The sequence below is a fragment of the Acomys russatus genome, chromosome 3 (assembly GCF_903995435.1).
Source record: "Acomys russatus chromosome 3, mAcoRus1.1, whole genome shotgun sequence".
In the NCBI taxonomy this organism is placed as follows: Eukaryota; Metazoa; Chordata; class Mammalia; order Rodentia; family Muridae; genus Acomys; species Acomys russatus.
This window is the reverse complement of record NC_067139.1, coordinates 58565946-58580393: the sequence shown is the minus strand read 5'-3', so window position 1 is coordinate 58580393 and position 14448 is coordinate 58565946. Positions and strand designations below refer to the sequence as shown.

General features: G+C 47.4%; 1 protein-coding gene across 1 annotated transcript; it reads left to right on the top strand.

Moving 5' to 3' along the window:
• Positions 1 to 141: 141 nt before the first annotated feature.
• Positions 142 to 12664, top strand: Il17rb (interleukin 17 receptor B). Its single transcript, XM_051140842.1, has 11 exons — positions 142 to 204; positions 1572 to 1596; positions 2866 to 3006; positions 4937 to 5064; positions 5669 to 5795; positions 6897 to 6944; positions 8207 to 8349; positions 8679 to 8753; positions 9875 to 9974; positions 11162 to 11257; positions 12054 to 12664. The coding sequence occupies exons 1-11, from the start codon at positions 145 to 147 to the stop codon at positions 12614 to 12616; spliced, it is 1506 nt and encodes a 501-aa protein (XP_050996799.1). The 5' UTR covers positions 142 to 144; the 3' UTR covers positions 12617 to 12664.
• Positions 12665 to 14448: the final 1784 nt, after the last annotated feature.

Sequence of the window (14448 nt, the reverse complement as noted above, 5' to 3'; positions counted from 1 at the left end):
GGCAGGTGAATCACTGTGAGTTCGAAGCCAGCCTGGTCTACAAAGCGAGTCCAGGACAGTCAAAGCTACATAGAGGAACCCTGTCTCGAAAAAAAAAAAAAAAAGACCCTGAGCTCCGTGTGGTGGTGGGCGGTACTACGGGCCATGCTACCAGTGTTGCTGAGCCTAGCTGCAATGTGCAGGAGCGCCCTGCTCCGAGAGCCGGTAAGCATCCCCTTCCCCGCATCCTTTCCCTAGGTTCCCATTCTTTTAGCTGAACCCTGACAAGTGCCAGACCTGCCCGCTCAACTGTCTAGGAAATTGTTCATGGGCCACCCTCTGGAAGGGGCCAGATTTGCACCCCTGAGATGGCCTCAATGGGCCTTACACTCTCACCGTCCTTCTATTTCCAGCCTGGAAGGTCTCTGCTGTCAGACTGCCTTCTGGGGGCATGAGATTTAGGTCTGTCACAGATGCCACCCTGGGCATTTGAGCTCATCCAGTCCTAGTATTCCCCTCAATAAAAGGGTGGTACTCAATTCACAAGGTGGCATGCCTCATCTCCAGGTTCATGATGAGACGACAGTATTGCTCACACCTGTGCTACCTACCTATTGGCTCACCAGACAGCCTGCACCTGTCTGCTTGCTTGCTTTTTCTCTCCCGTCTTGGACCATGTTGATTCCTGTAGGTAGCTTTCCTTTCTTCTCCAGGTCCCATGAATGAAAGATCTTTCTAGTCATTTGAGAGAGAGAGAGAGAGAGAGAGAGAGAGAGAGAGAGAGAGAGAGAGAGAGAGAGAGAGAGAGAGAAAGCTCATCCTCAAAAAGGCACTTAGCTGAAACCCCTCTCTGGTTCCCACAGTATAAGGCATCCTAGATGTTGTGGGAAGTCAACACTTGTTTATGGTGTCCTCAAGCCACCAGCTGCTGTCTTTGTCCTCTATGCAAAAGGAAATCTGTCCTGGGAGCAGCTGCTGTGAGGAAAATGAAATAGTCTGAAGTGTAGAGCTGTTGCTTGGCTTTTTCTTGCACTTTGTCTCACTACCGTCCAGCACAATCTTAGTTCCTACTAGGTGGTTCTTTTGTTTAGTAAAAGGATGTCACAAAACAGGGACAAAGGATGAACTTTACCCAAACCATGGCCCATCACAGCCTACATGGCCCATCACAGCCTACCGTGAGGTAGCTTAATTCCCTTCAAGTTGTACCATGCAATCAAACTAGCTCTTTTCTCTGAATACATTTTAAGACTTTTATTTTTAGTTGAGTGTGTGTATGCACAGGTGCGTGCGTGCACACATGTGCAAGTGCACAGGTCCTCAGAAGCCGGAGGCATTGAGTTCTGGAGCTGGACTTACAGGCAGTTGTGCGTTGTCTGACGCGGGAGCTGGAACCTAGATGCAGGGTCCTCGGCGACAACGATATGGTCTTTCAACTGTCGAGCCATCTCTCCAGCTCCTGGCTCGTCTTCTCTTTGAAAATGTGTCACCTGTGCATGCATCTAAGGAAAAATATGATGTTTTGCCTAATTTGGTAAAGTGTTGCGGTACCCTGGCTTCCACATGACATCTGGTTTCTCTCTTTCCTGCAGACTATTCAGTGTGGCTCTGAGAGAGGTAGGTGCATTCGTTAGAGAGTGGGTATTTGCAAGTGCAGAAGGATGTTAAGATGGTCTGAATCGGGCAGCGGGTCACGGGGGACCAGTCACAGGGTGGTGCGTTGCCTTGTTAACTAATAGGAGTAAGGATGTGTTTGGGATGGGCCGGCCTCCTGATGAGTTAGCACACAGGCAGAGTGGACTCACCATGCTAAGCAGGAAGTGGTAGCTGCCATGCCACTGAGGGACAGTGACTGTGGTGGGAAGGGACACCTGTGTTGGGAGTAGGAAGCAAACACATGGCAGCCTTTGAAGAGTGAGTGAGTTTTGCCCAAGAATGTGAGTTGGGAGAGTGAGCAGGAAGGGCTGCGGCAGCAAAGGTGAAAGGTTGAGAAAGTGGTCATAGTGTGGGCTAGCTGGCTGGAGTCCATGGCTGAGGAGTGGAGAACACAGAATTGATGTTAGAAAGCATGTCAAGGCTGAGCATGGTGGCGTACGCCTTTAATACCAGCACTCGGGAGGCAGAGACAGGTGGGTTGCTATGAGTTCAAGGCCAGCCTGGTCCACAAAGTGAGTCCAAGACAGCCAAGGCTACACAAAGAAACCCTGTCTCAAAAAACCGAGAGAGAGAGAGAGAGAGAGAGAGAGAGAGAGAGAGAGAGAGAGAGAGAGAGAAAGCATATCAACTACATCACACTATACTACACACACACCCACACACACACACACCTGGAACACACCAAGTGCCATGTAGTTTGGGACTATGAGGCCGAGAGAATCTATGCAGCATGTAGAAGTTGTCTTTCCTTAGCTGATGTGGGTTATGAGTGGTGCAACAGGACAGATCACCTGACAGGGCCTGAAACCAGAGTGTTGTTTTAGTTAGGGTTTTATTGTTGCAACAAAACACCACAGCCAAAAAGCAAGTTGGGGAGCAAAGGGTTTATTTGGCTTACATGTCCAGGTCACAATCCATCATTAGAGGAAGAAGTCAGGGCATGAACTCATCAAGCCTGGAGGCAGGAGCTGAGGCAGAGGCCATGGAGGGTGCTGCTTACTGGCCTGCTTTCTTATAGAACCCAGGACTGCCAGCCCAGGGATGGTCCCACCCACAATGGTCTGGCCTTCCCCCATTGATCACTAACTGAGAAAATGCCTTACAGCTGGATCTCACAGAGGCACATCCTCTACTGAGGCTCCTCCCTCTCTGATGACTCTAGCTGTATCAAGTTGACACATAAAATCAGCCAGTACGAGTGTCATAGGACGTCTTCTTGTCTTTGCTCAGGGCCATCTCCAGAGTGGATGGTCCAACACACTCTCACTCCAGGAGACTTGAGGGACCTCCAAGTGGAACTTGTGAAAACAGGTGTTGCAACAGAGGACTTTTCAATTTTGATGAACATAAGCTGGATACTCCGGGCAGATGGTAAGTTCGCATCAAACTATCTCCTAGGGTTAGAGAGATGGCTCAGAGGTTAAGAACACTGGTTGTTCTTCCAAAGGTCCGGAGTTCAATTCCCATCTCATAGCTCATGGCTCATAACCATCTATAATGAGATCTGGTGCCCTCTTCTTCTCTTCTGGCCTGCTGGCTTACATGCAGGCAGAATAATATATAAATAATGAATAAATAAATCTTAAAACCAAAACAAAACAAAAACCTATCTCCTAAACCAGAAATGTTTAGTAAGATATAGGAGCCATTAATTCCTCTCCTAGGCACACACCACAGACATGCATAGGTATATACTAAAAGATACATCCTAGGATGTGTACAGTAGCATTGCTCATAACTGCATCCAGATGACCAAGAGCAAAGAAGGACCACCAACTGGAAAGTTTGGAGCTTAGCACTGTAGTGAGAATGTTCTCTCTGTTTGTGACAATATGGACACCACAAACACAAGCAGCCAGAGTGCAAAGAGCTATGCAGCTGTATCTGTAATTGTGCCGACAGTGGCACACGAAAGAACCAGACTAAGCTAGAGGTTCAAAGTCAGGATGGAGGTTTGGGGACTACTCTGTCTTAGAAGCGATTTAAAGGAAGCACGGTCAGCATTGAGGGGCAGTTTATACTTACATAAGTATGTGTAGGTGTGAATAAGTGTGCAAAGTCACTGATGAGCAGCGGCTTTCTACAGTCATACATCATGGGAGAGATGATTCCCTGTGTTTAGGAAAAGCTCTGACTTAAAAGCTTTCCCACTTCCCAAATGACGTCAGGAAAGTCCTGGCATTCCCTCCAGACTATGCTGAAAGCAACATGTAAGTTCCTCAGACAAGCCAATCCTGGGACCCTAATGCCTAGGCTTGTGGTTTCCATCTGCCAGAGTTATGCTTGGTTTAGTCCAAAGTCTATTTGCCCAGCACCTGGGAGATTGAAACAGGAGCTTGCTGCAAGTTTGAGGCCAACCTGGGCTATATATTGAGTTCCAGGCCAGTCTGAGCTACAGGGTGAGACCTTGTCTCAATAAAATCAAGGTGTGACCTGGGAAAATGAGTGACAGTCTTCATTAGTACATTTTTCATAATAGCAGTAGGACAGACAGCCACAAGCAATGTCAAGAGATGCCCCAAAGAGAGCTGTGCTCTCTGGAGTGGAGTAGGGCTGGAAGGACTGGGGCAGGGGCCCCAAGAGAGAGACTCCTGTGAGATGCTACAATAGGCATTGGCCCCACGTCAAGCAGGGTGTGGTCTTTGGTTGGTGTTGTTATGGATTTTAAAAGGAACTTGGGGAAGTAGGGATGGAGGATCAGACACACAAGAAAGAACGTCTGCATGGACCTAGGGCAGCAGGCATAGTCTGCATGGACCTAGGGCAGCAGGCATAGTCTGCATGGACCTAGGGCAGCAGGCATAGTCTGGTACTGATGCTTAGAAGGTCTTTGTAGAAAAAAAAAAAAAAAGTCAAAGCCTGAAGCATTTACTAAACCAGAAAAATGCAGTGTATAGGACCCACCCATCAATTCCATTCGTAGGCACATGTAACAGGAGTTTCCATATGCATGCACTGGAAGACACCGCCTAGGATATGTACCGACCACGCCCAGCAGTCTGTCCTCCTCTAGAGACCTAGAACAAGGAAGATGCATCACGAATCACAGGCACTTTATACACCTCAGACCAACCTAGAAGCAGCAGGGGTCAGGGAATTCGAGTTTGCGTCTACCGCTGAGGAGCTAGCTGTGGAAGCCCAGGCAGAAACATCCCCAGGACTCCCCAAACCTCCTCATTCATTCCGTCTGCACCCTGGCTGCTGTGGCACGCATAGCTGAGATGAGTTGTTTAAACCGTTGAGTACCACGTGAGCCACCTAAGCGCTAATGAAACAACTTCCCACTTCGCTGTCTCTGCAGCCAGCATACGCCTGTTGAAGGCCACCAAGATCTGTGTGACTGGCAAAAGCAACATGCGGTCATACAGCTGCGTGAGGTGCAACTACACAGAGGCCTTCCAAAGTCAGACCAGACCTTCCGGCGGCAAAGTAAGCGCTTTTGGGCACATGGTTGTCTCCGACAGATGGGCCCTTTGCATGGGGAGTGTGAACGTGCTTTAGAAAAGCCTGATGACGCAGAGCAAGAAAACCTGTGATGTACAACAAGGTGCCTGGGTTTAAACTCCACATGTCTGCCCAGTGCCTGGGAAGTCAGCATCTTTGAAACTGAATACCCAGCAAAGTGAGGGGAGTTAGACTTAAATTATATCCTGGTTCTAAAAGACCACACTCTCTAATTCTGAGTTATATCAGCAAATTGGGCTGGGCCCAGTCCCTACATGGACATTGGCCAGAGACCTGTCTCAGCTGGAGCACAGAGATTAAATGACAAGAGAAAAGCTGGGTGGTGGTGGTGGTGGTGGTGGTGTGCGTGTCAAGCCTGGCAACCTAGGTTTCAGTCCGTAGGACCTGCATGGTAGAGAGAACAATTCCTCCAAGTTGTCCTGACCTTCCCATGTACACTATGGCATGATCCCCCACTAACACATATTCACACACACTAAATATAAATGTGAAAAATTTTACAAATGAAAATGGCCCCATTCAGAGGCTCTGCTCTTGCACTGTACACATGCCTTGCTTTGCTTTGCAGTGGACATTCTTCTATGTAGGCTTTCCTGTGGAGCTGAGCACACTCTATCTCATCGGGGCCCATAATATCCCCAATGCTAATATGAATGAGGACAGCCCTTCTTTGTCTGTGAACTTCACCTCACCAGGTAAACTTCCTCACCTCTTTGGTTATTCTGTCTTACTGTCTCATGTGTGTAATGGCGTGTGGTTTGATGCAAAGAGCCTTGGGAACCCTTTGAAGCTGTCAGTCTCCTCATCCCGTGGACATGGTACTAACCACTCCTCACTTAGGGAGGAGAGGGTTACTCTAGGTAAATATGAGAAAGCATGTTCCTGGGTCCAGGGCAGGATGCAGAATGCATCATCTCTTCAGGTACCTGCCCGGGGCTGTGCACACAGCAGTGGTGAAGCTCCTTTGTGGTTGATGCCTTAAGCCGTACAGGATGGCTTTGGTGCCACACTATTTGCTACACAGCACTTCGCAGCTTTCCTGATGACATGGTTTTGTTTTGTTTGGGGGGAGGGTAAGTTAGTGTCCATATCTTTTGGTTCCTCTGGTCTTCAGGGTACACTTGTGAAAACTAGGACGATAATATCAGCATATTTCTGTCAGCTAAACACTGGGCTCTTTGGATTTCAGCTGCTTTTCCATTAAGTTTTCTTCCTGTGCCACAGGCACTTAGTCCCTTCTGCCACCTCAGCCTCCTCTGGCTGCTGTTTTTCATGACCTTGTCAAACATTATCTAGAATTGTCTTTAGTGTGCAATTGTCTGGTGCTTGTTTCTTATGTAGGCCAGGGACATGAGGTTTGGGTATGAATCCCACAGAAGACATTGAACCCTCTTCATTAATTTCTGTCTGGGTGTGTGATGATGTTGGTGAGGGTCTGGGACCCACTGCCTAGAGCCTCATCCCTGGAAGAGGCAGACCCTACACGTATTATCAACTCTCACTTTTCAGTTTCCAAGTCACCCCGAGGAGACTGTTTGGATAAAGGTCGTACTTAAATGGGACTGCTTACAGCTTCCATGGGTGAATGATTTTCTGTTTAACAGTATGTTAGTGTCCTGTTTAGATTTGCTGTCTTTTTCATATTTGGAGAGACAGGGAGAGAGAGGGCGCGGAGGAGGGAAAGGGGGAGGACGAAGGAGAGAGGGAGGCGGGGAGAGAATATGAATATACTGGGCAAGGAGTTATACTAGAGATACCTTTTACTGAAATGTAACAACTCTCATTCAAATTTCCAGGCTGCCTGAATCACGTAATGAAATATAAGAAGCAGTGCATTGAGGCTGGTAAGTAGATGTGGCATTTTTGGTTTTATCTTTTGGAGATACTGATTGGGACCCATGAAGCTTCATCTATCCTGACAGATGAAGCACTGAACTCCATGAAGGAGCAGCTTTGGGTGAAGCAGCTAAGCAGACGGGGACAGACTCTTAAGCTTACATAGGGCAGCAACAGCTACGGGAACTCCCTACCCCCACCCCCCGCCATTCAGCTAAACTAACATGTTATCGTTATCCCAAACCTCACTTAATGGCAACTACCCATGGAAAGCTGTTTTGTGATTGGAGGATCCCACTAGCCTTTACACCTGTTTATCACAACTGACCTGTGGTCAGTGGAGGCTCCGGGTACCCTGTGTTTAGATTAACAAATAGGGTGAGAGTTTGTTCCAGTAAGGCCCCAGCTGCCTTCTCGAAAGACTATCTTCTCTATGGTAGACTTAGAACCTCCTCCGAATTAGGAAGGAGCTGCTTTAGGACAGTTCCGCATCCCAACTTTCAAGGGTGAATATACACTTCAGAGTGGTATAGTCTTGCCTTGCGGTAATGCTAATGAAGTTATTGATGGGAGGAAAGATCTCCACCCACCAAAAGCACCATACAAGGATGGAGCTGTGAGGGGGGTGAGGTCCAGGACCTGGAGTCAGCCCTGCGAATCCCTCCTAGAACCAGTATCCAGCCAGGGCTCAGACAGGGAAGATAATCCGTGCTATTATATACAAGTTCCTGGAAATTTGTCCAGTCTTATTTGCAAGTCACATGAGAGAGACAACGGACCTTCTGATAGCTGATCTGTCAGAGGTTCCTGTAGTGTGTGTGGCATTTCCTTCCTTCCTCGTATCCAGGAGAACTGGCAGCTTGGCCTTGTAAGCCCTGGAGCCTCAGTGCATTTACTCTATGTTTTGGGGCATACCTCCTAAACTGAGGCTCCTCCTCTTCCTCCCCTAGAAAGGAGAAAACAGAGCTCCTAGCTCTCTTACCTCAAAATGTAGGGTGAGCACTGAACTGAGTCACAGATTGCAATCTGTACCTACCACTGCCAGCTCAAGGAAGCCATTTTTAGCAAAGTAGTGGCACTGGGTGGCGAGTCCCTAACTTTCTCGGACATCAGATGCCTTACTCTGGGAACCCTGTCAGAAGAGAGACTATCGTCCCTATCTCTTGGGTGTGTGCCTAAGGATTTAGATTTGTTTCTATAAGGCCCCCTTGGGGACTCAGATAAGGGAAGAGTTATCAGGTCACCCATGTGGTTTTCTCTTAACTTGTAGGAAGCCTATGGGACCCAAATATCACTGCTTGTAAGAAGAATGAGAAGACCGTTGAAGTGAATTTCACAACCAATCCCCTTGGAAATACATACACGGTTCTCATTCGACGGACCGTGTTGTTGGGGGTTTCTAGAGTGCTGGAGGTACTCTCCCCTGCACTTCCTTATCACCCCACCCCAACCTCCAGCTGTGGTATCTTGAAGGGAAGTACAGACACTTAGGATCCTCTGAATAGGTTTCCTTTCAAGAGATCCCAGAGCTGATTGTTGTCCAAGCATGCTAGGCTACCTTGACCAATGCAGCAGAAACAAGGCCCTGTAGACATCCTGGGGACAATGACTCTAAAGTCAACTAAAGGCGGAAGCTATAGGCTTCTGAAGTGAGTCCTTGTTCACACAGCCTGATGCATCAGCAGTCAGTCAGGAAAACTCACTCACTCACACCTGATAGCTCTTGACTGTGTTTCACCTATCCACACCAGAATAGACTGACGCGGACATCTGTAGCCGTTCCTGTGGAAGAGGGCAGTGAAGGTGCTGTGGTTGAGGTGAGCTGCAGTGTTTGGGAAGGGAAGGACATTAGAGAACCAGGCGTGCTTTCTGTGTGTGCATGTGTGGTGCAGCGCTAGGGACTGAACTACTGTATTTTTTGGACTATAAGACGCACCTGACCATAAGACCAGTTTTTAGAGAGCAGGAAAACAAGAAAAACAGTAAAAACAGCCATCGGACCACAAGGCACACCTAATCCCCTCCCCCCCAGTTTTTTTTTTTGGGGGGGGGAATGTGTCTTATGGTCCAAAAAATGTGGTAGGATGTCTTGAGTTCCAGGTAAGTATTCAACAACTTATACATACTAGCCCTCTGATGCAGCATTTTAAGGATGGCAAGTCTCTTCCCAATAGCCCCAGTCAGGCAGCGTTGGCAGGGACTCTTTAGTGGTCTTCACAGAGGTGAGATCAACTGTGGGGTGTTTTGGCTGCTGACTTCCCAAAGTGCTTTTATTTCTATTTTCTACCACAGATCCTCAGAGTAATTTTAAGATAGAACAGCCATTTTATTTCTCCAAAGCCCCAGTTTTAATTGAAAAGCAGAGTTGCAAAGGGTTAAAGCTGGAAGGCTGGAGCCTCAACTTTGGAGAGCAATTGTCTGTCTTCTGAAGGCCTCAGTTGGCCCAGATTGAGAAAGAAAGTCCAGGTCCCTGTAGTCTACAACATGGGTATACAGAGGGTCACAGTGCAACACAACCACACCCAAGAGTCATTCTCCACTCCCTGGAACATGAAGTGCTCAGGGTGGCCAAGAAAGCAGACCCTGGCACCACTGTAACTGAACCTTTCAGGAAGTCATGGGCTCCCCTAGTGCCCGGGAAGTCACTACTATTGTCCAGGGAGAAGATTTGTATGTTTATTAGGATGTAGCTGCCTGTTTAGATAAGGAAAACACCATGTCAGCAGCAAGCACGAAGTTCAAGGGCATTGCAGGTATTTTGGTCTTGGGTCACCAGATTGGATTTGTGGGCTAGTTGTTGACCATGCCAAGAGGCAAAAGAAAAAAAAATGGGGGGGTGGGGGGTTGGGAGGAGTGTGCATTGTGTTGGAGGAAGTGAGGACACTGCAGAGCATCTCCCAAGGCACTCTGGAACGTTCTGACCTCTCCTTTTCCTTAGCTGACTCCATACTTACACACCTGTGGCAATGACTGCATCCGACGTGAAGGAACAGTTACGTTATGCTCAGAGACCAGTGCTCCCTTCCCTCCAGAGAACAGTAAGTACCTGTCAGTACCACGGGATGGCCAAACAGGCTCTGGACACACAGGGCCCCTTTGATAGTAACAGGTTATGCTGTGTCTGTGAGAGGCATTAAGAGGTCCCTGCCTGTACCCTGAACTGGTGTGACAGGACAATGCCTAGAGATCTCATAACTAAGTAAGAAGAAAGGTTTTTTTTTTTCTAAGAAGACACTATCTTTTCAAAAGCAGAATATACCGGGGGGTGGGGGGGGGGGAGTGGGGGGGTGCAAAATGGCTGCTCAAGGTGTCACAAGGCTATGGAATGGTAATCAAGAACTGGTGTGAGCAGGGGCCGGGTCCATGAGGGACCCACGAGGGAGTATGCATTCAAGGCATTCCAGTTTTTCTGAATCTTATTTGGTTAACAAATCAAGGTCCCTGGCACCTCCCTGGTGCCTGGGCTTGTGTTCTGGAAAATGTCTCTGGGTTTAGAGATGCGTCAGTTCTTTTTACTAACAATGGACAAATAAAATGTTCTGAAACTAACCCACGGGTGGGGCCAAGTCAAGAAATAGCCAGGCAAGCTGTAGATAGCCACCCTAAACCCTGACTTCTATGTGGACAAACAGCTGTATGTGCTATGAACTTAAGTTCATCCTGAGGAACAAAAATTCTTCAAACGACGACCACAACAACAAAACCCAGCATTCACACCCTAGCTGCCACAGTGGAAATGCTTGTATGCTTAAGATCTAGAAGCCTGAGTTTAGAGAACAGTCCCCAATTCCATTGAGAATCTAGGGAGAAGGCTGGTGAGCTCACTCAGTGGGTAGACTCACTTCTATATGCGTCTTACAACCTGGGATTGAGCCCTGGAAACTGAGGTGAAAGGAATGACCTCCAGGCACCCACTATGGCACATGTGTGCCTGTGTTTACATACATTACAGTAATACCTTTTTGTTATTGTCTGTGTAAGCCTGCCTGAAATGGCTGAACCACCACTCCAGCCCACAGTAATACATTTTTTTTGGAAGTGACCTGAATACTTGGAAAGAACCCTTAATCAACAGACCCCCCCCACCTCCTGCCCCACCGAAAGACCTTCTAGCCCTTGGTTTGAAAAGGTCTAAACATCCAGGAAGGAGAACAAAAGAATCGATTTACAAATAGAGGACAAATGTAGCTTTGCTTGCTGAAGGTAACGGAGCTGTTTCCTGTAGACAGAAGTATTCTGGGAGGCTGGCTGCCTCTCCTCCTGGTGCTGGTGGTGGCTACGTGGGTGCTGGCCATTGGGATCTACCTAACTCGGAGGCGAGGTAAGGATGGTCCCTGTCTGAAGATGCTCTAGTGAGATTCTTGTAGTCTGCATGTGTAGAAAAGAAATACAGCAGGATGTGGCAGCAGAAACCTGCACTCTGCACCCTTGGGGGTGGGGTGGGGCGAGAGGAAGGGACCAGGGCCTCAAGAACATCCTAAGTTACTATTCAAGGACAGCTACATGAGTTCTTGGTGTACCCGGTGAGTTATGCTACGTCATGGCAGAGGATGAAATTCCACACTTAAAGCTAAGAAAGCCACATGAGCTTTCCCTCAAAAATACTTGTATTTGGAAGATGCTGTTGGCACCATGCTAGCTACAGGGTTAGAGTTGCTTTGTACATGGTCTCGTTGCATAGCACCTGCAGGTGGAAAATGACCCAACTCCTGATGTGCAGAGGTCACATCTGTGTCAAAGTACAGAAGTTTTAACAGCTTGCTTCAAACATGGTGCCATTAAACCTAAACAGCTTATGGGTTTATCTGAGAGAGAGGGAGAGAGAGGGAGGGAGAAAGAGAGAGGGAGGGAAGGGGGGAGAGAGAGAGGGAGGGAGGGAGGGGGTAGAGAGAGGGAGAGGGAGAGCTTGACTATGAAGGCTGATAGGCTGGTTTCTGGATAGGGATTTAGAAATGCTCTTTTTCAAATGTTTTTGAGATTTAAGCATCAGTGTTTCAGGTGCTGGAAGCCCTGATCCTGGCTGACATTCTCTGCTGGGGATCATTTATTAGTGATAGCTTAGCCTACCGGGAAGGCCCTGCTACTTGTTGTTCAACTAACAAATGTTTCCCCCACAGGAAGGAGCAAGACCTCCTTTCCAGTTACCTCCATGCTCCTGCCCCTCGTTAAGGTCCTGGTGGTCTACCCATCTGAGATATGTTTCCACCACACAGTCTGTCGCTTCACTGACTTTCTTCAAAACTATTGCAGAAGTGAGGTCATCCTTGAAAAATGGCAGAAAAAGAAAATAGCCGAGATGGGTCCTGTGCAGTGGCTTACCACGCAGAAGCAAGCAGCAGATAAAGTGGTCTTCCTCCTTTCCGGTGATGTGCACACCCTTTGTGACAGTGCCTGTGGCCACAGTGAGGGCAGTGCCAGGGAGGACTCTCAGGACCTGTTCCCTCTGGCCTTTAACCTTTTTTGTAGCGATCTCAGCAGCCAGACTCATCTGCACAAATACCTGGTAGTCTGTCTTGGAGGAGCGGATGTCAAAGGCGACTACAGTGCTCTGAGCGTCTGCCCCAAGTATCGTCTCATGAAGGATGCTGCTGCTTTCCACACAGAACTCCTCAAAGCGACACAAAACATGTCAATGAGAAAACGGTCACAAGCCTGCCAAGGCAGCTGTCAGCCTTGGTAGTCTGCCCAGGAGAAGAGAGACCCTGAGCCTTCTTCCTCTACCAATTCCAGTGACAAAAAGCTTTGGGGTGGCCCTGAAACCTACAGGCTGTGTATAGGGAGTGCTATGTACAAAACTTGCTTTAACCCTGCAGCTTACAGAGTCAGAACTCGAGCACACATGCCGAAGGCTAGTCATTAGCTGGTTTTAAGAAGATAGCAGTTACAATGAGCGGACCCTAAATCTGCAAAGTTCAGTCACATACCCAAAGCCCAGTGATTGTCACTGAAAACTAAGCATCCTGGTGCTGAAGTAAAGGGCATTTCCCAGTCAGGTGTCCAGTCTTGCACCGCTGGCGCTCTATGCTACACATAGGACTGTTTAGCCCTGTAACGTTTTAATCTGTTAATGAATAATCCATTTGAGAAGCGCTCACTAATTCTGTAGCCTCCTAAGAGAAAAACAAAAACAAAAGCAAAAACCTATCACACACAAGCTAGACCCATCTCGCCTGACCAGATGACCCAGTGTACATGTAACTACTGTACTGTTTGGTATTTGTATAGTGTCTTCACTTGCCAAACTTTTGGACAGGCAACCTTTACTTTTTTTTTTTTTTTCTCAACCTTTACTTTTTAATATTAGACGTGCCAGGAATAGAAGCCAGGGCACTGTGCGTCCTAGACAGATGCTCTGCTACTGAAATATATCCCAGTCCCTTACGGGTGACGGTAATTGAATATAAAAACATCACCAGCTGGATGTGGTGGCACATACCTTTAATTCCAGCACCCAGGTGGCAGAGGCAGGAGGACCTCTGAGTGTGAGGCCAGCCAGAGATACATAGCGAGACTGTCCCAAACAAACAAAACCACATTACCTCTAGCCTGGTGTCTACTTTCATCAGCTTCCTGTTCTAGCTCCCAGAGTTCATGGTTATTACAGAACATTCTTGTTCAAGTCAAAGCTAATCTTAAACTGAAATTAGCTCTCTTGAAGTAATATATATATTTTTTATAATCAATTACTTAAAAAAAAAAAAACAAAGGTTGGAGAGATGGCTCAGAAGTTTGGAGCACTGGCTGTTCTTCCAGAGCGCCTGGGTCACTTCCCAGCACCCATGTGGTGGTTCATAACCATCTTAAGTCCAGTTTCAGGGGCTCTGATGCCCTCTTCTGGCTTCTAAGGGCACTCTACATGCAAAACACTCTAGCAGTGTTTTGCTTACATGTATCTGTGTACCACATGCATGCTTAGTGCTTGACGGGCTGGACCACCTGGAACTGGAGCTATGGACAGGTGTGAGCCACCGTGTGGAGGTTAGGAATCAAACCAGGGTCTTCTGCAAAAACAAATGCTCTTTACTGCTGAGCTACTTCTCTACGGCCCCTAACATAAATAAATAAATCTTATTTAAAACAAAACAAAAAGCAGAACAATCATAAGACATAGACTTGTAACATTTCGAGTCTTCTAGCTCTTTCTTGAAACAGCTTTTTCTTCATGTAGAAACCACAAAAATGTATATTAGCATATGCATTTGTCTAATAAGGCTTTACACAGTATAATAAATCTGTTTTGTAATGTGATCCAGTTTCAGGTAGTTGACCATTAAAATGTTTGTACCTGGAGGCTGGGCATGGTCACACATGCCTTTAATCCCAGGGCTCTGAGGCAGGGGCAGAAGCAAGCAAATCTCTTGAGTTGAAGGCCAGTCTGGTCTAAATAGTGAGTTCTGAAACAGCCAGAGAGCTACCTTGAGAGATCTTGTTTAAAGAAAACAAAAGCAAATTTTTCTGATTAGGGTTGTAACAAACATTTTGAAAAAATACGTGGTTTTAATTATGTAGGTG